The sequence below is a fragment of the Stegostoma tigrinum genome, chromosome 24, assembly GCF_030684315.1.
Source record: "Stegostoma tigrinum isolate sSteTig4 chromosome 24, sSteTig4.hap1, whole genome shotgun sequence".
NCBI classification, from domain to species: domain Eukaryota; kingdom Metazoa; phylum Chordata; class Chondrichthyes; order Orectolobiformes; family Stegostomatidae; genus Stegostoma; species Stegostoma tigrinum.
Genome location: NC_081377.1, coordinates 22620314 through 22642271, shown reverse-complemented (window position 1 = coordinate 22642271; position 21958 = coordinate 22620314). Strand labels below are relative to the sequence as shown.

At 37.3% G+C, this 21958-nt stretch overlaps 1 protein-coding gene across 2 annotated transcripts in view; it reads left to right on the top strand.

Annotated features, from left to right (window-relative positions):
* Nucleotides 1–228: 228 nt before the first annotated feature.
* The window catches only part of LOC125465133 (claspin), a 44511-nt gene continuing 22781 nt past the window's right edge, over nucleotides 229–21958 (top strand). Inside the window, exons 1-18 of one of the 2 annotated variants that reach the window (XM_048558295.2) lie at nucleotides 229–457; nucleotides 3798–3906; nucleotides 4939–5420; nucleotides 5592–5756; nucleotides 8338–8415; nucleotides 10344–10425; nucleotides 11465–11573; nucleotides 13246–13868; nucleotides 15265–15456; nucleotides 16204–16373; nucleotides 16777–16855; nucleotides 18181–18286; nucleotides 18976–19046; nucleotides 19798–20015; nucleotides 20449–20600; nucleotides 20963–21192; nucleotides 21407–21521; nucleotides 21652–21721. In XM_048558295.2, the coding sequence (XP_048414252.1) occupies nucleotides 425–457; nucleotides 3798–3906; nucleotides 4939–5420; nucleotides 5592–5756; nucleotides 8338–8415; nucleotides 10344–10425; nucleotides 11465–11573; nucleotides 13246–13868; nucleotides 15265–15456; nucleotides 16204–16373; nucleotides 16777–16855; nucleotides 18181–18286; nucleotides 18976–19046; nucleotides 19798–20015; nucleotides 20449–20600; nucleotides 20963–21192; nucleotides 21407–21521; nucleotides 21652–21721 (3084 nt within the window). In that variant the 5' untranslated portion in view covers nucleotides 229–424. Of the gene's footprint in view, nucleotides 458–3797; nucleotides 3907–4938; nucleotides 5421–5591; nucleotides 5757–8337; nucleotides 8416–10343; nucleotides 10426–11464; nucleotides 11574–13245; nucleotides 13869–15264; nucleotides 15457–16203; nucleotides 16374–16776; nucleotides 16856–18180; nucleotides 18287–18975; nucleotides 19047–19797; nucleotides 20016–20448; nucleotides 20601–20962; nucleotides 21193–21403; nucleotides 21522–21651; nucleotides 21722–21958 lie in introns of both variants that reach the window. The other variant, XM_048558294.2, reaches the window with a different exon arrangement.

The following is a 21958-nucleotide window of genomic DNA, read 5'->3' as shown; positions in this document are numbered from 1 at the left end:
ATGACGGGCGCCAGGTTCCATCCTGGACATGTCAATCATTTGTGGGAACGGGCGGGGTCTGGTGACATCACAAGAGCGGGCGGGGTTTCGATACGCCTCGACACTGAAGGGGCCGGCTCGCCTCCAGAGTCGGAAACAATACAGAGCGAGAGGGCGGAGTATTGTGCGGGGCCCGTCACCAATCGGGAGTGGAGGGATGGCACTCTGCTGATGGAGCATGCGCTGAGCGGCTGGGCGCGAAGGCCGAAACCGTGAGAGTTTGTTAGTCGGAGGCAGAGCTTTCCCGGGCTGGAGCCGTTTGGTTTTAAAGGTCGTGATGAAGTTATTTTAATTGGAACGCTCGGAGCTGCTGAAGTCACACGGCCCTTTTCGACCTGACGCCTTTTCTTCCTCGAGTGTTTTGTTTTCCGTTAATTACTCCGCGATGTCAGTATCCGAACTACAGCCGTGCACGGAGGTAGGAGCAAAATGGAGGGAGGGTCTGCTGGGCCGGCCCCGGCTTGGCGCGCTGGCTGGAAGGGAGGCCCCTCTGCTGTCGGTCTCCGCTCCTGAGACCTACTGGGGATTGTACCCGCAGTCCACTCTTCTCGGTATTTTTGTCTGGCGAATCATCCTGTGCCTTCTGAAATAAAACAACAGCGTTGTGACTGTTGGCACTTTCAGACTTGTCAGCTGATTGTTCTTTTTAATCTCTCTGGGTTTAAATATGTCAGTTTCTATAATTAAAAGCCTTTCATATTTTAATGACGGCCTGTCTTTCGTACTCGATCATTGCAGATTTGTCTTATTTTCCAGCTGTCTGTTGTAGATTGTGAATTTATATTTTTTGGCGGGTGTTGTTTTAGGTTCGCTAAGACGATCCTTACAATGGGAGTTGGTAGTTGGCGGTTTCCTATTGATAATTTGGGTGCAGCATGCATTCACTTTCTACCTTAAATTTTCCCTCCCCTGTTTAATCACCGCCCAAAATTGTAGGCGCTACTTATGCTGCTCACTTTTTTTACCTAGTTCTTCTGTTGCACAACTTTTAAGCAATTAACTTTTATGAATTTGCAGTTTTAAGTTTCATTGTTTTGTACATCTTTTCGCAACTTGTGGAAGACTGCCATATACCTTTATGACTGCTTTGCAGTCGTGAGGCGACGTAAGGAAAAGCTTAGTAAGGTGAAATATAGTAGTGGCTGTGAAGGGATTAAGCTTACTTGTTTTTAACTTTTTGGGCAGTCACGCAGTTCCATACATTATTTTTCTCGTTAAATGAGCACGTAGTGTATTCCGTTTAGAACAGTGAGAGGTGAAATGATCCAAACTGTTTGGTAGTTCTGTGTGTGGCTAATTATCAAACCAGGTCATTCCTTGTCATTGGGCTAATAAACGCAACCCAAGCACTTGATATAATTTGGCTTTGATCTTCAGAGTCAGATCTTCAGGGTTCCAGCTTCGGTCCACTAGATTGGAATCTGGAATATGATATGCTAGCTTTTAGGCTAAATCGTGCAATGATCCAATGTAACGTGAATATTGAGTAAGAGGATAGGCAAACTTATTTGGGGTCTAGTTTAACTTAATATTTTGAGCTGGAATTTTTGGTGGCCTTTAGGGATTTTGGATCAAGTATTTAGTGAAACCAATGTATAAACAACATCTGCAATTCTGTTTGCAATCCCAATGTAGTTCTTTGCGAACAGGATGAAAAGCTTTGTTTAACTTTGGAAACACACACATAGCATTGTATTTGCATTGTAAGTTCCCACACAAGTATCAGATGCATCATCAATATCAGTTTTATCACACTAGTGTGTTTACAGCAATTAATCATTGAATTCAAATCAGCAATGCTAGCATTAAAGTGCTTTGCTGTTTGTTAGCTGAGAAATATTGGACTGAATGGTAAAGCAGTGTCTTGACATCCAGTATGATACTAACATTTCAGCAGCTATTCAGTTTTTGAGGTACTTGTTCCATGTTCTAGAAATCCATCCTGTGTTGTAGCTGCTTCCTCATTTGTCTCTTTGCTAGACGGTGATGGGTGCACCTAGAGAACGAAAGACATTTCATGAACTTGAGGTTATTTGGTTCTGTACATATTCTGAATCATTTACTTGCTGAAATGTAGAAAATGAAGTTTATATCTGTGCATGTTGGTGCAAAATCAACTTTAACTGTTCGTTATTGCAACATAAGCAGTTCGAAATGACCAAATTGTAAATGTATCAGCAAGTTCATTCATGTCATGGCTGCCACAAATAAGAAGCACAAACCATCACAAATCTTAGTTTGGCAATGGAATCCCTTTTGCTGTAAAATGCTATGAAGATGTAATTGAATACAAATAAAATATTAATCAACTTAGTTCTAACATAGCATTTCCGAGTATTTGGCTTGTAAAATGAACTAAAGCCAGAAGAGCGATTTAGAAAAGTAAGCAATAGATATCAAATTATTACGAAATGCTTCACTGAAATATTCTGCCATAGAGGTCAGCAGACTGTGCTTTCTAACTCAGTGAATTCAATGTGTCCAATTAATATCGAGTACATCAGAATTTCTGCGAAGGTTGTTGAAAGCAGTGAAAACGTTTGTGCTCACTTTCAGAGATACTTGCATGTCTTTAATTCTTTTGATTTCATGTAGTATCAAAGTAGAGAGTGTATGATTTACCCAGGTTTTACCTTGATACCTAATTCTTTCATGGGTTTCATTGTCAAGGCCAATGTTTGTTGCCTGCCTAGTTCCACCACCTGGCTTGCTTGGCCATCTCAGAAGGGAATTTAGAATCTACCAAGACACTCTGGATTTTTGTCACGGCCAGTACCAGATATGGGTGAAAAATTTCCTTCCTCAAGAAAATGCCCAAAAGGATATTAGTAAACTGAGGGGTTTTACAGAAAACAACCACAGGTTCATGAGAGGAGCTTTAGTTCTAGATTTCATTTGTTGAATTTAAATTCCTAACCTATCCTGGTGTGGTTTTAACTCAGTAGCCAGGCTTCTGGATTCTGGTTCAGTGACATTGCCACTATCTCCCACTTCAAACACTTTTTTCACCTGTATATTCAGCAAGGTATTTGAATGAGTTTGTTAAAAGGACACCAGAGCATTGGTGATGGTGTAGCAAAGATGTATGTCAATAATGCTGGTGTTGAGTTTATAACTAGCAAAGGCTCAATTATCTGGAACTTTTTGAGGAAAGACTGAGTGATGAAGTACTGTAAAATGATAAAGGGGTTTGATAAGATGGGTGCAGCATATGTTTTTCCAGTTTTTGGATATTCAAAAGGGTCAAAGTGCTTGATCATCTCTTAAATTTACGGCAAACTTCTTAACCTAAAGTGTGTTTGGAATGTGAAACTTGCTACATCGTTGAGCAGTCAAAACAAATAAATATGCATTTTAAGGGAATGCTAAGAAAAACCACATGAGGGAGAAAGAAATCAAAGGCTATGCTAGCAATAATAAATCAAGTTGGGTGGGAGGATGCTCAAGTAGAGCGTAAACTTTGACATGAACTGGTATCGCCAAGAAAGTTGTTTCTGACATGTAAGTCCTGTGAGATTTATTTGATTAATCTGTTTGAAGACTCCCTTGTATTTTTCAAATGTTTATGATCATCTTCAGGTGGAGGAAGTCTTTTTGCTTGAAATTGTGTTCAAAGAAGAATGCAACGGTTGTTACACGTTCTGTGTCTAACTTTCTCTCTTTGTGTGCTCACTTTGTAATCCATTTCTGTCGTATTCTAATTTTTCACCGAATGAGCTGTGACCAAAGTAGGCTCTGATTTTGTACTTTATTTCCAGTTAACATTTGGTGAAGAAAAAACAAATGACAGTGATAACGACAGTGGCAAGGGAAGTTATGGAATGGTCTCCCCACGTTCAAACAAAGACATGTGCCATGATGGTGGAGGTTTGTGTTCTATCATGTGTAATTTGTTTCAGCTTGCAAAGTTATTAGTTATTAATTCTCTATCATCAAATCCATTGTTTGTTCTGTGGAGTACTTTGTTACACATTTTCTCTAAGTGTGACAAATGTGAATATTTCAGATGTTAATGCTTCAGTGATCTAAGTTATCTGCTTTTACGTTAAAATTAGACTAGGATAAATTTGGGATCCATCAAAACTAGACAGAATAAATTGAGAGAAAATCAACTTTCAGGGTAAGGTAGCAAGGAACATAAAAACTGACAATAAGAGTTTCTTTTGTATATAAAAAGGAGACGTCAGTGATTCTTGGCCCCTTAGGAAATGAATTTGGGGGAATAGTTGTGCAGAATAAGCAAATAGCTGTAGAGTTAAACAAATAATTTGCCTCAGTCTTTATAAAAGATACTTCAAACATCCCATGAATTCGGGTGAAGAATTAAATACCATCACCAGCAACGTAGTATTCGACAAGCTAATAGGGCTGAAGGCACAAGTCCCCTGGCCCTGTTGCCGTGCATCCAAAGATCCTAAGAGTTTGCATAGATAGTGGATGCTTTGGTTCTAATTTTCTAAAATTCCTTGGATTCTGGGTAAGGACTGGAGGGTTAGAAAACAGCCAATATGACACTCCTATTCAATAAGTGGGGAGGCAAAAAGCACATAACTAAAAACAAATTAGTCTAACATCTATTGTTGGAAAATTGTTGAAATCAATTATTAAGGAGTAATTGCAGCAAATTTGGAAAACTTCATAATCGAATCAAGAGTGGTCATGGTTTTATGGAAGGGAAGTCATGTCCACAGCTGCTTTACAGTATACATTAATGAGTTTACGGAAGGAAGTGCTCATACTGTTGCCAAGTTTGCAGATGACTGCGAAATAGCATGAAAGGCGGGATGTGAGATGAATCCAAACTGTTTAACAAATAATGTGTAAAGTGGGCCAAAAAGTTGATATGTAGTGTAAAGTGGGGGAAAAATGTGAATTTGCTCTTTTTTTGTCTTTCTTCAGATTCAGAAGAAGAAATTTTTACCAGCAAGAAAATTAGAAGGAAACCTTTGCAAGAGAGTGATAGTGATGGGGAGGCAAGCAATCTACACAGAAACAGCAATTCAGAACCAGATGTTGACAATGAAAATGAAGAGCGAAATTTCAATGCGGGAGATAAAAGCAAGAGGCTGCGACGTATTCGGAGAGTATTGTTGGATAGTGATGAAAGTGACTTGGATATTATTAACGGTGAAGGTCAAGTGAGAATAATAAAATCCAGTTGTGTTGGTAGAGAAAATGAGGAACAGCCCACAACAGAACTCAGACATGAAAATTCTGATTCAGATAGCTCTTCAGTTAGCTTAGAAATATCTGAACATTCAAAACATCACCAAGAACGAGTAAATCGAAAGGACAAGTCCCAGAGACAGCGAGAGAAAGCACTGAAAAAGCTGGAAGCAGTTGAGAAACTGCAGAGAAAGAAGAAGAAACAAGAAAAAATGGTGTGGAAAATAGTTAACAGGGTGCCTTCTGAGGTTAAGCTTGAACTGTTAAACCATTCGACCTTTTGAGATCTTTCAATCTTACTTGCAACTGTGTTTTGAAGATGGTATTAAATAGTAAATACATTAATCACTTCAATTTTTTAATGCATTTCTTTAATCTCTGTTCAGGAAGAGTCTGCAGAATACGAGACAGCAGATGACAGTGGCTGCCTGCTAAACAACAGTGACTTGTTTGAAACAGAAGTGGATGATGTGAATGAACTTGATGCAGAGGAAGAGTTGTCATTGGATGCCATACGAGCAGCTGTAAAGAAGAAAGCAAAACAATCCAAAGTGAGTCCGATTTGAAACTTGTGAAATTGGGTTTTGTTCCACAAAGTGAACTACATTTGCAAGTTTTGTTTCACAAAGTGATCAAATGTTTTTCGGTACAATACAACAGATGCAAACAGAGTCCCTTGCCCTTGATAAATAATTTAGAGCTAGTGGCTTGTGTGAAAATGGGAGAGAGGAGACCAGACTGGGGAACTCCATGAGAATCTGGACGATGGTTGTAAATTTCCACAAATAGAGATTTAACCATTGGGCAGAAATGGGGTTTTGTGAATGTACGTTTGTATGTTGAGCATCAGTTTTAAGTTGCAATTAGTACAATGACAAAATGTCAACAAATCCGTGACAGTTGCAACTGGTCAAATTCAAACATTCCATCATTAATATCAGTACAATTTGCATCGTAGATTGCCTGAAAACCCCTATGCTCACTGTCTTGACTGGCTGTCAGTGAAACAATATCTTGATTATTAAAATTTTTATCCGTGAGTTTCAAATTCGCTTCATAGGTATGAAGCTATCTTTGTAATCTCCTTCGACCCGACAGTACTGAGATCAGTGCCCTATTCTGAACTTGATTTCAAGTGGAGCCTCACTTTTCATTGCTTCATAATTGATGAGCTCAATTGACTTGATCCAAGCCTCTGGAATTCCCCCTCAGCCTTGCTACGTCCTTTTTCTCCTTATTACACTACAAGGCATTTACCACGTTGTCCAAGCCTTCAGTCATGTCCTGTATCTTTACATGAATTAATAGTTTTTTGGTGGCTCATTGTCATAATTTATTTTGCAATAGTTCTGTCACGTGTCTTGGGAAATTTTATTTTGTTAATGACTGCCTCCAAATATAAATTATTACTGTCAAACTGTCCTTATATAGACAACTATTTTTGTCATTTAAACAACACCGCTATCTGAACTGAAAATTTCATGTTAAAAAATCACACTTTTTTTTGTGGTTGGTTGACTTGCCGAATTGGTTTGTTGTTCTGCATACGTTTCATTACCCTGCTGGGTAAAATCAGCAGGGTAATGAAACGTCTGCAGCACAATGAACCGGCTTGGTGAGCCAACCGACCACAACATCCACAACCCGAGCTACATATCTGCTCCAAAAGTGTGTGTGTGTGTGTGTGTGTGTAGATCAAATGTTGGAACCTAGACTGAAGCTTTACTTCTGTTGATTTCGTCATTACCCACGCAATATGTTCCAAGGACCGGTATGCATGTATAATTGTGAGTTACAGCCTTGGTCCAAACATGGACAAAGGAGCGGAATCCCAGAGAACAACTGCAAGTGACAGCCCTTGAAATCAAGATTGTGTGTTTGACCAATTATGGCAAAAGGAACCCTAGCCAGACTGGAATCAATGGCATTTGGGAAAATTCTCCACTGGTTGGAGTCATTCCTGGCACACAGGAAGATGGTTGTGGTTGTTGGAGATCAGTCTTCTCAGCTTCAGGTTAGTTCCTCGGGGTAGTAATCTAGGCCCAACCATCTTCAGCTGCTTCATCAATGACCTTCCCCCTCATCGTGAGGTTAGAAGTGGGGTTGTTTGCCGATGATTGTGCAATGTTCAGCACTGTTCGTTACTCCTCAGATACTGAATCAGTCCATCTTCAAATGCAAGAAGATCTAGACAGTATCCAGGTTTGGACTGACAAGTGTTGAGTAACATTTGCGCCACACAAATGCCAGGCAATGACCATTTCCATTAAAAGACAATCTAATTACTGCCCCTTGATGTTCAATGGTGTTACCATCACTGAATCCCTTACTATCAACATCCTGAGGTTAAAATTGACCAGAAAATTCAACTGGACTTGCCACATAACCAGTAGCTACAAGAGCAGGTCAGAGGCTAGGAATACTGTGGTGAGTAACTCTCCTCCTGACTTCATAAAGTCTGTCCATAGTCTACAACGCACAAATCAGGAATGTGATGCAATATTTTCCTCTTGGTTAGATCAATGCAGCTCCAACAATTGCAAAGAAGCTTCCCACCATCCAGGTCAAAGCAGCCCATTTGATTGGCACAGTATCCACAAACATCCACACTCTCCACTACGAAGGCCCAGCAGCAGCAGGGTACCATTTATACAATGCACTGCAGAAATTTACCAAAGATCCTTTAACAGCATGTTCCTAACCCATGACCACTTCAATCCAGGCAGACAAGGACAGCAGGTACAGAGGAACGCCACCACCTGCAAGTTCCCCTCCAAGCCACCCACCATCCTGATATGGAAATGTATTGCTTTTCCTTCACTGTCACTGGGTTAGAATCCTGAAATTCCCTCCCTAAGGACATTGTGGGTCAAGCTGCAGCACCTGGATTGCAGTGGTTCAAAAAGACAGCTCACCACCACCTTTTCAAGGATCAATGAGGGACAAGAAATAAATGTTGGCCAGCTGTGGAATGGCCACATGTAGTGAATGAAGAAAGAAAAGATTGACTGACTAAGTTGACTTTTATTTCATTTTTTTGTGAATACTCCTGTATTCTATGAATCATGTTACTGTATTTTGTTTATTTGTACAGTTTCTGTAATAATTTCTTAGTTGCTCTTCTGATTTTAGAGAATGGACCTGGTGCCAGCTGGTGAAAATCTCCAGGATTATGATTGCGCAGAAGCTTTGCAAGTAGAGGAGAAAAAGGTGATATTTGGCTAAAATAGCTTAATGTCAATCCTTTGCCACATCACTGTTCAAAATGAAGTATTATATCCAGTGTGTTATTTTCTATGAAAACAAAACCTTCATAATTCTACCAGTGACTAAATATTCTCAATTCCTTCTCCTGTTTGTCTGTCCTTGGCAAGTTTTTACAAGCTTATATGTTCTCTTACAAAGCTGAATTTTATTTTAGAAACAAAAGTAACTTTTACCAGGTGTACATTATCTACTACAAATAACCTTCAACCAGAACAATCTTAAGGGCAGAATCATTAAAAAAAATTGCAGATCATAATCACCTTTTATGGTTCATGGATGACTGCCTTGTTACCTTGCTCCATGCTTAATGCAACATGGTGCCCCACAAGCTATATAGCCACTGGTCTCTTTGACAAAAATAAAAGCCTGTGGCCCCTCATGGCCCACAGCTTGAAGCACTTGATATTTGACAACTTAAAATAGATAAACAAAAGTTATTTAGTGAACTATTAATGAGTACAATACATAGTTAAACTGCAGTTCAACATCTCGTGCTATTTACTCGATTCAGGCATTTGAAATTGATTTATTAGTTTGTTCTGCTGGGAGAAACTTCCTGTTTTTACATGAACATTGCATTTGTGATTAATTTGATAAATTGTTTTGAATCTGTTTGCCATCAAATGTCAGATTGCTAATCACATTTCAAACAGTCAGGATTCTAAATGAGCTTAATAGGGTGGATGCAGAAATTTAAAGGTTACAGGCATGACGGTCTATGCAGTCTACCCCTGTTTCTGGTGCTCTTAAGAGATATATGTGGGTAGTAAATGTTCACTTGCACCAGTTGGTCAAATTATCTGTTTCTTAGCAAAAAACGCTGTTTATTTTTAAATGGATGCATGCACAATCCAAATTCTAAGCCTACAGTAATGTGGAGCTGCAATCCCCAGTTACATGTGAATATAGATTTGAAGTATACTTACAATTTGAGATGTCATATCCGTCATACTAATTCCTTATGAATGTGACTTGTGAAGTTAGGCTGAAATTACATTGTCAGGCATGACCCAACTGGAGCAGTGTAATCATGTCACCATCTGTCGTGAACACCTATACTGAGAAAATAACATGCTCCTTTATAAAATGTACAAGGATATTGCTCAACATGTAATGATGATTTTGACATTACTTCATTTGTCAGTGATCTGGTGAAGCTTGACTAGAGTTAAGATGCTGTTACTACTAAACCAATCCTAGAGTCTCATTTTTGAGATTTGATGCAAAGGTAATGCTTAACTTTGATCAAAGGTCAGTATTATATGTTGCTGTCAAACAGAGTTAAACATGTTTTATATTTTCAAGATGATTTTTTCTTTTGAATCATGGAATACCTACAGTATGGAAGCAGGCCATACAGCCTATCACTCCACACTGACCTTTGAAAGAGCATCCCACTCAAACTTGCTGCCCCGCTCCTATAATGCTGCAATTCCCATGGCTAATCCATGTAGCCTGCATATGCTTGGACTGTGGGATGAAACTGGAGTGCCTGGAGAAAACCCCCGCACACACAGGGAGAATGTGTAAACTCCACACAGGGCAGTTGCCCAATGGTGGAATTGAATCTCAAGTCCCTGGTACAGTGAGGCAGCAGTGTTAACCCCTGAGCCATCATGCTGCCCTAAATGCCTTAATGCTATTTGACTCAAATTAAGTTAACTGTCGGTTGAAAATTGATAAAACCAGTTATTGAAAATGAGATTAAACATCACTAGAAGTATGCTACGTCCAATGCAAGCTCCTTCTGACAAGTCAGGATGCAAAATTTTTTTTAGAAATTGTTCATTCTGAATATATTTCATTTTGTTTATTGTCTTGGATTATGTGCCACTTTACCTGAGCGATTTTATCACTTTCTGTCCTTAAAGGTGCGTATAGAGAGGAAGGCAGCTAAACAGAGTAAGGAGGCAATACGTCAGATCCATAGTGAAACTCAACGATTGATGCGAGGTGAGGTTTAGAGGCAATGACCTTGCTTGTATGTATGATTCCTCGTGTTGCTTTCGTTTTTGTGACTGCGTGTCTGCTTAATATACGTAGAAATGCCCAAACCCATTAAGTAGTATGGCTGTAGCTTTACTAATTGATTTGAAGAGTCTATTGTATTCGTACCAGAATACAATTGATTTAGCTTTTAAATGTTACAGAAGGCATGGATTGACAAGCACTGCAAGTTTAAGGGAACAGTGTTAAACTGGATGTAGTTTGAATTCAAAATGATTAAGAGATATTAAATACAAATGATTAATGGATGTTCTCAAAAATGAAGACACCTTTTTTTTAAAAATGTGATATTATCATGATCAGAATTTAGAATTTGTTTTTTCCCTTGTTTTGTGCTCCAGTAAGGGGATACCATATCAAAATTCATAGGCAACCAAAAAAAGGAGTGTTGTTGATTGAAGAGTTTTGAGAATTTCAAGACGTAGGCAGGTTTGTAGCATTTTGGCGGGGGAGGTGTTAAACGAGTTTATAAAGCAGGGAAATTGAGTATTGTGCTTTGGAAATAATAAATAGATGACCCATAACCAATAAGCAAGCCATTAAAGAAGGAGCAAAAACCAGATAGTTTAGGATTGTTCCCTGAGAGTTATCGCCGTGGTTTAGTTGAAATGGCAACTATACTGTTTCTGATATTTTCATTGTAACATACATGCTGTGTAATCATTTACAAGGTCTAACATGTGTATTTCTTTTTAAGCAGTTGGAAAGAATGTTTGTGTTCTTCATTGATGTATGAGACCGCCATAATTTTTCCTTTTGTCGTCTTGCTGGTGTTCAACTATTGTGGTGGGAGATAGTTGATGAAATAATGAAACTTAGTTGGGACCAGTGGTTTTTTTTAATGAGTCATGGAACCTTCAATTTAGATGTCAAATGAAGAACAAGCGGAACATTGATATGCAGAAGAAGCTAAGATTTTGATGTGATATGTCAGTTTTTGAAAGCTTTGTGCCTTGTTAGTAATATTGTCAATTTCTTTTCCCAGAGGCAAGTTTGTCGCTACCATATCATCTGCCACAGCCGAAAACCATTCACGACTTTTTCATGAAACGTCCACGACCAGCTTTCCAAGGAAATGCCATGTCATTGATCAAGTAAGAGCACTTTATAGAGAGATTTTCCTGTATGAGTCAAGAGTAAAGCTGCTATATGAGAAACATCTCCTCTTGCACTTATGCAACAGTCCAATTCCCCACATTTACCATCTTATTTTTAGTAATTTCATAGCTGTGTTATCAAGACTTGTGCTTTTTGAGAAATTTTTGAGCAAAGTTACTTTAGATGCTCAAGATTTGCCCTAAACATTCATTTTGGCCCTCTACATTGTAAAAATGCATTAAGATCCACATCTGAATATTATCAATTCCATGGCTATATCACTTTGAACTTTCCCAAGCTTTAATTTAAATGGTTGACATTTGTGCTGAAGTAAATCCTATTTTGTGTATTAACCCATTCCACTGCAAAAATTCAACATTCTAAAACAGATAAGATTATCCGAGAAATGGGAAAAGTGTGTGCAGTAATTCTTTCTGCTAGATGTGTTCGTGTGCTTTGCAGCTATGCAGTTTATTTGTTTGCTGTACAGCAAAACATCTATATTGGATCTTTCTTTTTATCTCCTGACAAGCTACTTAATTTTCATTTTCAAGAATTTTAAGTACATTAGATCATTGAATGAAACAAAAATTTTTATATGCTGTTATTTCCTTTGGGCATCTCCAAAAGTTCTTGATTCATAATTTTCAATTATGATTAGTAGAAAATTTTCTCATTTCAATGCTGTAGTTTCAGAAGTCTGTCATAATGCATCAATTTTAGCACAGTGATAACATGCTCACCTCTGAATCAGAGAAGATTCTGGTGTTCAAGTCATGCTCCATATACTTGTGCACTGATCTGGCACTTCAGTATTTTACTAAGAATGTGCTCCCCTTTTGGCGACATTGCTAGCCAAATGAGATGGAAAACAAAGGTTCTGTTTGTTTCAGGTGAATTTAATAGACCTAATGGCACTAATCCAAGTTCACTGGCTATTTGAAATTTGACTGTAAAGGATGTGCAGGATGCTACGTAAATAAATGGGTGTGGAAGTAACATTTAATCATTAATTCACCTCCATCACTAGGTAACTTTGGATGGGAAAAATATTTATTGTTATCATGTCAAGGCAATTTGAAACCAGAATGCAATATATTTTTTTGAAATTGCGCGATCTTTTCTCCCTTTCTTCTAATGCTGCCAAGAAAAATAATGGAGCTTTTCATTTCTGAACATTTCAAATTATTCAAATCTTATGTAAATTGTACCTTTTCGACTGATCTCTCCATGTTTTCCAAGTCCCAAAATCACTATTTCAAAATAACAGCTGCCTTTTGGTTTTTCCAGCACAGCAATAAACTGTAAATGACCCTTTTTATCCAAAGCACTGGATCAAAAAGCTCTTTGCTGTATTTAGCTTGTCCAAAAAGAAACAATTAAGAGAAGTCAAACATGACTATTTTTTGCTGCACCTCAATTCTGCTGTGGAAGAACAGCTGTAGAAGTAACTTGTTGCACAATGTGCTGCAAACTGTTTCTGTCCTGATTAAAACTATTTTATTTCTGTTCTGAAGTTATAACTAAAATTTAGGACTTGACCAACATTAGCAAAAAAAATTCTTTATAGATTTGTGCTTTATTTCAAATGATCCCTGATTAACATTTCTTCTTTGAGTTAAAAGTGTTAATTTGGATAGTGGCTGACTATACACAATTTTCTTACAGATCAGCTAAATATCAATCCTGCTTGCTACAGAGCACCTCAGAGATTCAAAATATAAATGCTGTTCCTCAAGGTCATGGACTCCTGGATCAATCATGTAGCAATGAAAATGTCACAACTGCAGATATTTCAGCTGTAGAAGAATCCAATTTAACCAGATCAAATAATAAAGAAAATATTTGTCCTAATCCACTTGAGTGTGAAATTCAGATAGAAAAGCATAAAGGACCTGTTGAGATAATAGAACAGCCTGATATTTCCACTGACTTGGAAAGCAATGGAAAAGACTCTGTAAATGCCGAGCATAGCACAGAACCTGACAGCTACGCTTTCTGTTTGGAACTAACTGATGAAACTGGGTCCAGCGATGGACAAACATGTTTGCCTGAGAATCTTCATGGAAAGATTGATAACATAGTACCTGATTCTGTACTGAAGCTCTCCAGTGAAGTACCAAGAGATGAAGAAGAACTGCATAAACAGTTAGAAACTACTTCAATGGCCAAACAACGAAAATGCAAATTGGATAAGTTACGGGTACTAGGTGTCGACCTAACATTAAAACCTCGCCTTTGTGCAGATGCGGGTGCTTTTGTGAACTTGGAAGAGCCCAAAGAAAACAAAGGTTGTCTTTTTTTAATGTGTTTTCTGAAAAGTGTTGGAATTTTAAGTCGAGGTGAATTTTGTGCTTGGGAAGCCATTGCAACAAAAAATGTTTGGCCTGTATTTCATGTTTAGTAGCAAACCAATTTTTCCTTGTCCAGACCTCAAAGAGGCTTCCAATGAACTACCAGTCTTTGCAGCATGAGTTTGCCTTTTTGAGGTTGGCTTGACTCTCACTTTCTTACCCTGTTGGACACCTGAGGATCCATTGGCTTGAAACCCATCAGGTTGAGGTGTTGCTTCAAATTAAAAACGTGTAAGCAAAATAAACTAAATTCCTCATTTGATGGTTTATCGGCTTTGAAATAAATAAATGGGACATAATAAATGGCATTGAAGTGAAGGCTAAAATCTCATGACATGTAAATATATTCCAAAAATGCCTCCAGCAGCTGAATTTCCATATTTAACTGCACAAATGGAGACTTAAGTTGGTGTTGCTTTTGGCAGAGTAATGACAGCATACCCTGTCCATTTGGCTTCATAACTGCTACAAAATCCAGGCCTCTCATTTCACACTTCTTTTCTATCTAATAATCATTGGATAGCTGTGCCAGATAGGTGTGATTGAAAGCATTGAGCTGCTGCCGCCACTCCCTGCCCCAATACCCCACCTAGAAAATTCCTTATTTCACTGTATTGATAAGTGTAGTTGTTTTCCTCCTCAAGAAGGAAGAAACGTTCAGTGAATCAGTCATGCAGGATCATTTTTTTGAACACCTTTTGGCCGTAGTAATTTTAAAGGATTGCAAATACAACTTGGAAAGTGTTGCCAGAAGTTTAGATGATTTTTTAAAAAGCCAAGAATGACAACTTATTTGTCAAAATTTATTTTAGAATTATTGATTGGCCCTGAATTTATTGAATCCATTCAAAGAAACCTGTTAGAAAAGTGATGCAGGTGATCTGTAAGAAAGGAGATGTAAAATGACATAGTTTTATAAGCAATTAATTGGTGTAATGTAGAAGATGGTGTTTGACTCGTTGTGCTTGTGTCAGCCCTTCGAAAGACCTATTCAGTCCACCAGTTTCTGAATGGATATAGCAGTCGATTCACTAATAATGTCTACCAATCTTTTAGACTTTGCATTCCAGGTCATTATAACTTGCCTGAATTTCAAAACATGTTTTTTGCCATCTGCCTTAAATCTATATTTAACAATGCCTTTTGAGATTTCAAACGTAATTTTATAGTTGTAGTTCATAAATTTTACGTGTGTAGAGTGAGTAATTGTATTTTTGCTAAATTAATCAAGTGAATCTTTGTTGAATAAAAGCAAATTTAAAAGAGCTTGTTTTCTGCTGTTGGTACAAGATTTCAATATCTATGTAAAGGTGACTTTTGTTTTAATTTTTAGAGTTGCAAGCATTAAAAGAGCGTTTTCTGAAACATAGTACCAAGCCTGTTAAACAAAACCAAGAGCGTCGTGTAGAGCTTAACACTATTCGGAAAGTGACCGATGCTAATGGCAAAGAACAGCTTAAGGCAGATTCGTTAGTGGTAACCTTGGGCACAAAAGAAGTGGAGGAATTTGGCCCAGCAAAGCCAGGCAAGTGTTCCAGTGAATGAGAGAGTTGCTGATTAATCTGCAACAGAGACTTTTCTTGGAGTTTTCATATAAATCTTCAACTATTATTTGTTTATCCCTTCGTAATAAACATTAATAGGTTTTGGTGGCTAAATAGGACCACATAGAGTCTGTTATTGACTAATGTCTCAGAAATCACTTAGGTTTAATTCCCTTTCACTGTTTTTAGATTGGTGCAATCAATAAAACATGTCTTAATGGTCTGAAATTCATAAAATATTTGAATTCATCCCTCTGCTAAGAGTTTAGTTTTGAATATATTTGCTTACAATCTGATTGCAGATCCTAACTTTTTAAGCTGAGAAAGCTGAATAACTGAGTAGGACATCAGAACAGAATGAAGATTGTGTTTCTTAACTTAAAGCCAATACTGAGATTTGTTGACTCCTAATTAAAAAAACTAAATATTTCTATCAAACTAAAGTTGCATTGTGCGTGAAATTATATCTTCATCACCAGTGTTATCTTGCCCTCATTAGTTTTCACTAAATAGAGCAGGATATCAGAATGCAAGTAAAATAATCATGTGTCTAGTAACTCACCAAGCAAGTTTCTATCATCCAAAGACCTTGGAGATTAAGAGCACAAGAAGGGGCTACTTTGGTAAACCAAGTTTTCTGGGGGGAAATTAATATACATTTTATATAAACTACTGCATGTTTAGAAGCTATTTGTCTCTTGCAATTGTATCTTTATTGCATTGTTCAGGTGAGAAACTGCAAGTTTTGAAAGCTAAACTCCAGGAAGCCATGAAATTGCGTCGTGTAGAAGAGCGACAGAAACGGCAAGCGTTGTACCAGCTTGATAATGAGCAGGGCTTTGAGAATGAAGAAGATGAGGAAGAAGAACTGACAGAGTCTGAAGAAGATGACCATGAGGTATGGCCACAAGACCTGAACTGATAAGAGAAAAGCTATACTATCTCATTTATTTTACCATTTAACAAGGTAGCTCTTTTATTTTTCTTGTAACCCTATGGTGGGAAACACAATTGGAGGGTTTCATTTGCTTTAAGGCCAAGTACTTTCAAGGAAAAGATTTTCTACATTCCAGGGGAACTCTTGACCTCCAATCCATCGATTGGGCACGCTCTGATTTGTTTGGAGTAGATTAATGCACCAATTGTCAAATTTAGAGTTAACATGGACAGAGTGAACTTTGCTCCAATTGGAAAGAAAATTATACATAAATGGGAGGTTTTTGTTTGTTTTGTGCCCTCCATTTATCATGCCTTGATATATTTTGTTTGCAATTACACTGGTGCATTTGCATTTGTCTTAGACTGTAGAATTCCTACTCGGTGATGAGGATGCTGTGGTGGAAGCAGACAATGACACTGAATCTACTGACACAGCACAGAGTAAGTGAAACCCTGTTAAAGGGCACTTTCATTTATTCTTTGAACACTCTCACTATGCTGCATGTAGAAACCAGCTTATTCATAAAAATGACCTTTCTCTTTTGTATAATTGATGTTTACACATTGCTGTTAATTGTATGATTTTCAACAAAATTCCATATTCTGTGTGGTGGAATTACTCTGATCTTCATGGCTGGTGTCAGTACCTAGATTTGCCATGGAGCTTTATGGACCTGGGGAAGAAGAGGTGCAGTTGCCCACATTGAGCATTGTAAGTTCAAGGGTAGAGGGAGAAAAATGAAGAAAGTTTATTGGTTGTATTAAATCGACTGTTTTAATGGAATGGATAGATTGGCACTTGTTTCTCAGTGGTACCCTTTTTAAATTAGCCAGAAGCCTGAGGAGTCTATGCTTCCTGTTGCTTTCTCTGTGAAATACCTCAACTAATCAGAGTCAACTTGCCAACTAATTGGTGCACTTTTTTTTCCTGTAGTATAAATGTATGACTGTTTCAAATTTTAGATTTATCGGGTTTATTCCTGATGAGGGCAAGATGAAAGGTTTCAGCAAAATGACTGTATTTTCAGCACTATTGGTGTTTTAGGCCTGGCTAGCTTTTACATCCTCTCTGTTTTGTTGTTATTGTTGTTATTATTATTATTATTATTATTATTATTATTATTATTATTATTATTATTATTATTATTATTATTATTCTGTTCTGTCATGTTTTCCAAATTCAGAAAAAACTGGAAGTAATCTGATTGTGTGTTTTACTTGTCTGAAACATTGAATGTCTAGTTTGCATTGTGTTTATCTTGTCGTGTCTTGCATACTGTATAACTGTTCGTGCAAATTTTGGTACTTTCTTCCATAGAGAAGTATTTAACTAATAGATGTATAAAAAGTTCATTATTCTACTTTGAAGACCTCTGATTTTTATTTTTGAGTTGGGTAATTGAAGTAAGAATCAAGGAGATTGAGAGGATATTGTGGACCCTCTATTACTGACAGACTTTTTTCACAAGGTAAAGCTTGAGACTTTGCTTCCCAGAGCCAGAGCCATATCAATGTCTCAACCAATAAAGGTTCTATTTGACTGAATTTTAGTTTCTGTTGACCTTAACTGCTAAATTATTATAATTTTATATTCCAATAAATAGATCACTCCAATTATTGTGCTTATTTATCAAGCAGTTAAATTTACTAAGCGCAATTTAAAAATCTGTCTGGAGGCACCATATCAGCTCCCAGCTGCATCCAACAGTAACTGTGTGCAAGAAAAATTGCATGATTCACTAACCCATTCTGATGCTTTATTTCAGATCAAGACATAGTAACCCAGAAGGCATCGACACCAACACCAAAACCTATTGCCTTAGAATTTTCACAGGCCTTAAACGCTGGCACTGCTCCGTCCTGTAAAATAAGGTAATTCATACATATTTTCAGCTTGGTTTATTGTTTTGGAGTTACTCTTGGTGGAGCTTTTAAAGTGGAACCTGCTATTTTAATATCAGCATTGTAAGAATTAGCCGCAAATAATGTTGTGATACTATATGAAATGTTTCCATTGCAATCAAGTTTTTGGTGATCTGTGTCTCGTCTCCAGGACTTTTACTGTACACTTTATATTTTTGAATTTGTCAGAAATATGTCATTCATAAATGCTTTGTATTCATCCTAGATTTTTGATTACTTATGAAAATGGATTGTTTAATTTTAAGATACAATTGTAATTCTGCCTTAAACTAATAATTTGGAGGTAAGTTTATTTGAATTGTGACTAAATTTTGTCACCAATCCGATTTCCCCAAAAGTATCTTTGTGAGACCGAGTATAAACAAATATAGCTCTTTGGAGTAATCTTATTCTCTCCAATGAGTCTCTTCTGAATTTCGTTGATTGAGAAATGGAAACTTTCTGCCAGACCTCTTCAAAATCAGTTGTGACAGTTATCCAAGTCTGGTGAATTGACACTCCGTTGTTTAGTTTTTCTGGAATGCCGAACTGAATTTTAGTCAGGAAAAGCTCCTGTTTTGGTGAAAGTGCTGAATTATATGCCTAAAGATTATAAATGTTCTTGGTTTTACTGATCTAGTATTTATACTATTTTTCAGCGAACAGACTACTGGCAACAAATTGAGGCTACAGCTTCAACAGAGTCCACCCAAAGGAGAAAGCAAACTTGGTAATGAGTTTTAATTTCTGTTCAGGGACTTCCTGTTGCTAAAAGCCTCAGAAATTAGCAACATACTATTAACTTTAAATAGATGTAAACCAAATTTCTCTCCTCCATCTAGCTGGTCAAAAATAATGTTTGTGCCAGAGAGAAATCTTTCTTGCCACTTTTCTGATCTGGCAGAATTCAACTTGATAAAGTTTCTTTAAATTTAAGTCAAATTTTGACTTAGAGGCAAACAACATCTTTTAAGTAGGTTGTAATTCTGAAGATTGCACTTATCTCTGGAAGCTCCTGCCATTGATGATTTGTGAGAATATAAACGATCAGTGTTGGTAACTTGTTGGCAATGGGAGCAGTTAACCCAATGGCACCTGCTTTTCTTTATGGAACCTGCCTTTTAAGTGGAGATGTTGAATTGTAGACTGGATTTGGTTTTTAATTCATGGATTTTGCTTCTTGGCAAGGATGTTGATTTTTAACTCTAATATTTCACTAATAAAATTGATTTTGTTTTACCATTAATGCTGGAATAGAGATAATCTGGTCCTGGTGATTTTACTTCATTACAAAGTGCTTGCTGCTTCAATGATTGAAAATAAAAATTACCTTATGGTTGCTGAACTTATTTTCATGTAGCTCTATTATAAATTTAGGAGAAGAAACTTGGTGTCTCAGAACAGTGACTAACTACTGAACAAGGTGTTTTTGTAAGCCAGGGGTAGTTTTGACGCAATGTTGACAACAATTTACATTTCAGATGAAGATGATTCCACCTCCCAAGCCTCAACAACCAAGGAGAACAGTCACAACAGCAGCTTTGAGCTAATTGGGTCAATGATTCCCTCCTACCAACCATGTAACAAACAGCCAGGCAGATTTGGTGTTGCTATGCTGGGAGGATTCAGATCACCATCACCCAACCTCTTTAATCCAAACAGTCAGATCAGAACAAGCTTCATCAGTTCAGCATCCAAGGTAAGTTTTTAAATTGCAGAAGTTCACATTCGTCAGACTTCAGTTTGAGCAGGCTGCTGATGTCTTTGATTAGAGAATTGGCTTTAGTGTAAGTATTGGCTCCAATGCCAACTGCTCTGAAATTTAAATACGTATAAGCTATATCTTTTGTTTTAAAACTTAAACCTTTGTAACTTTTCTTCATCCAGTAGAAGATCAGTTTGGTAATTGGAAAGACATTTCAACCCTAAGACTTTGTCTCTTGTGTCTAAAATGTGCATTTAGGTAATGCAGTTCAACATAAATCGTTACTTGCTAGGCTCAAAAGATGGTAATGAATACCATATCACCAGTATTTTCTATTCTTTCAGATGGAGATGTAGACATTGTTTGTGCAAGAAAAGTACTGTATAATTTGTCAAAAATATTAATGTCCATGTATCTTTGCCAACAGAGTTCTGGAAAGCTATCAGAGCCCTCTATGCCAGTAGAAGATTCACAAGATTTGTACAATACATCTCCAGAACCAAAGAACTCAACTGGTGAATCTCAATTCAGATTCTCTCTTGAGGATGAAACTCAAAGCCAGTTACTTGATGCAGATGGGTGAGTTTCTGTATTCATTGGAAATAATACCTAATAGTTGCTAAGTATTAATTTGTGCTCTGAATCTTAAATTATGTTCAATACTACCTTTCATTGTTACCAAAGTTGTAACTTTGTGCTGAAACAGAAATGTTGGAGTACTTTTAAGCTTTTTCCATTCCATACCACTTCAAGTTGCTTTCCCAAAATAAATGTTCAGCCACTTTAAAGTGTTCCTTGCTGTGATTTAAACAACACTGAGTACTTTTTCCATTTTTTCTTTGCACATGCACGGAACATTATGTCTTTTAAATCTTCAAAACAATAATTGAATAGAGAAGTAGTGCAACTTCTAAGTAAACTTAAACCTTTTTAAATTGTAGATTTTTGAATGTGGGCCATCGCACTAACAAGTGGCAGCTATCAAAACGTCAACTGCTTCTGGATAGTATGGATGAAAATGCAATGGATGCAAACATGGGCGAGTTGCTGGGCTATTGTTCCGGAGAGTTTAAATCTCAAAATCCTGATACACCCAAGGAAAAGAGCAAAGAAAAAGAGCAAAATTTTGATGAGTTACTTGAACTTTGCTCTGGCAAGTTTCTGTCTCCAGGTACTTTTTTTTTGTTTGTTTTTAAATTTAAATAGTGATCTTTTTGTCTTTTGAGAGGGACAAGAAACTGATGTTCTCATTTAAAGCATATAGTATTCCAGTGTTTATCCTTATTTCACAATATGACCTGGGCAGATGCAAACTTGAAACACCATTTTCTAGTCCCACTGAGGGGGTGTTAATGGAAAATAACTTTCTTGCTTCTCAACAGCAGAATCTTCATCTTCTATGACTTCTGCAGCAAAGGAACAAAAAACAGTGACCACGGCATCAGATGATCTTATGACTGAGGTGCTTGCGCTTTGCTCAGGTTCTTTTCCAACAGACAAGTAAGAGAAAACTTCAAAACCTTTATCTGATCCCTGTGTTTTCTAGATCAGGAGCCCTTTTCAATGTGGGCTTTGATTATTGCTGTTAAATTGAGCTCTTCATTTTCTTTGGCCTTTTAAATCTCTTTAGGGAAGAAGATGAGGAAAATGAAGATGGCCAATTTCAGCTGCTAACCGATGATGAAGTTTTTGAGAGCGAGGTGAGTGAATGTAGATTTGAAATTTAGGGAAGTGAGTTTAGTTCAAATTTTGAATTTGAAGGCCTCTCTCTAGTTATTCTGATTTTAAGCCCTGGTCCCTGGCAGCAGCATGGACGGTTCAAATACAGCTTTCCAGCTCAGATAGTGATACAGATGGTCTCCTAAAGATATACTTTATTCAGCTGAACCATAACATTTATGGGCAGGTACAATTAAATGCAGTCTAAAACATACACT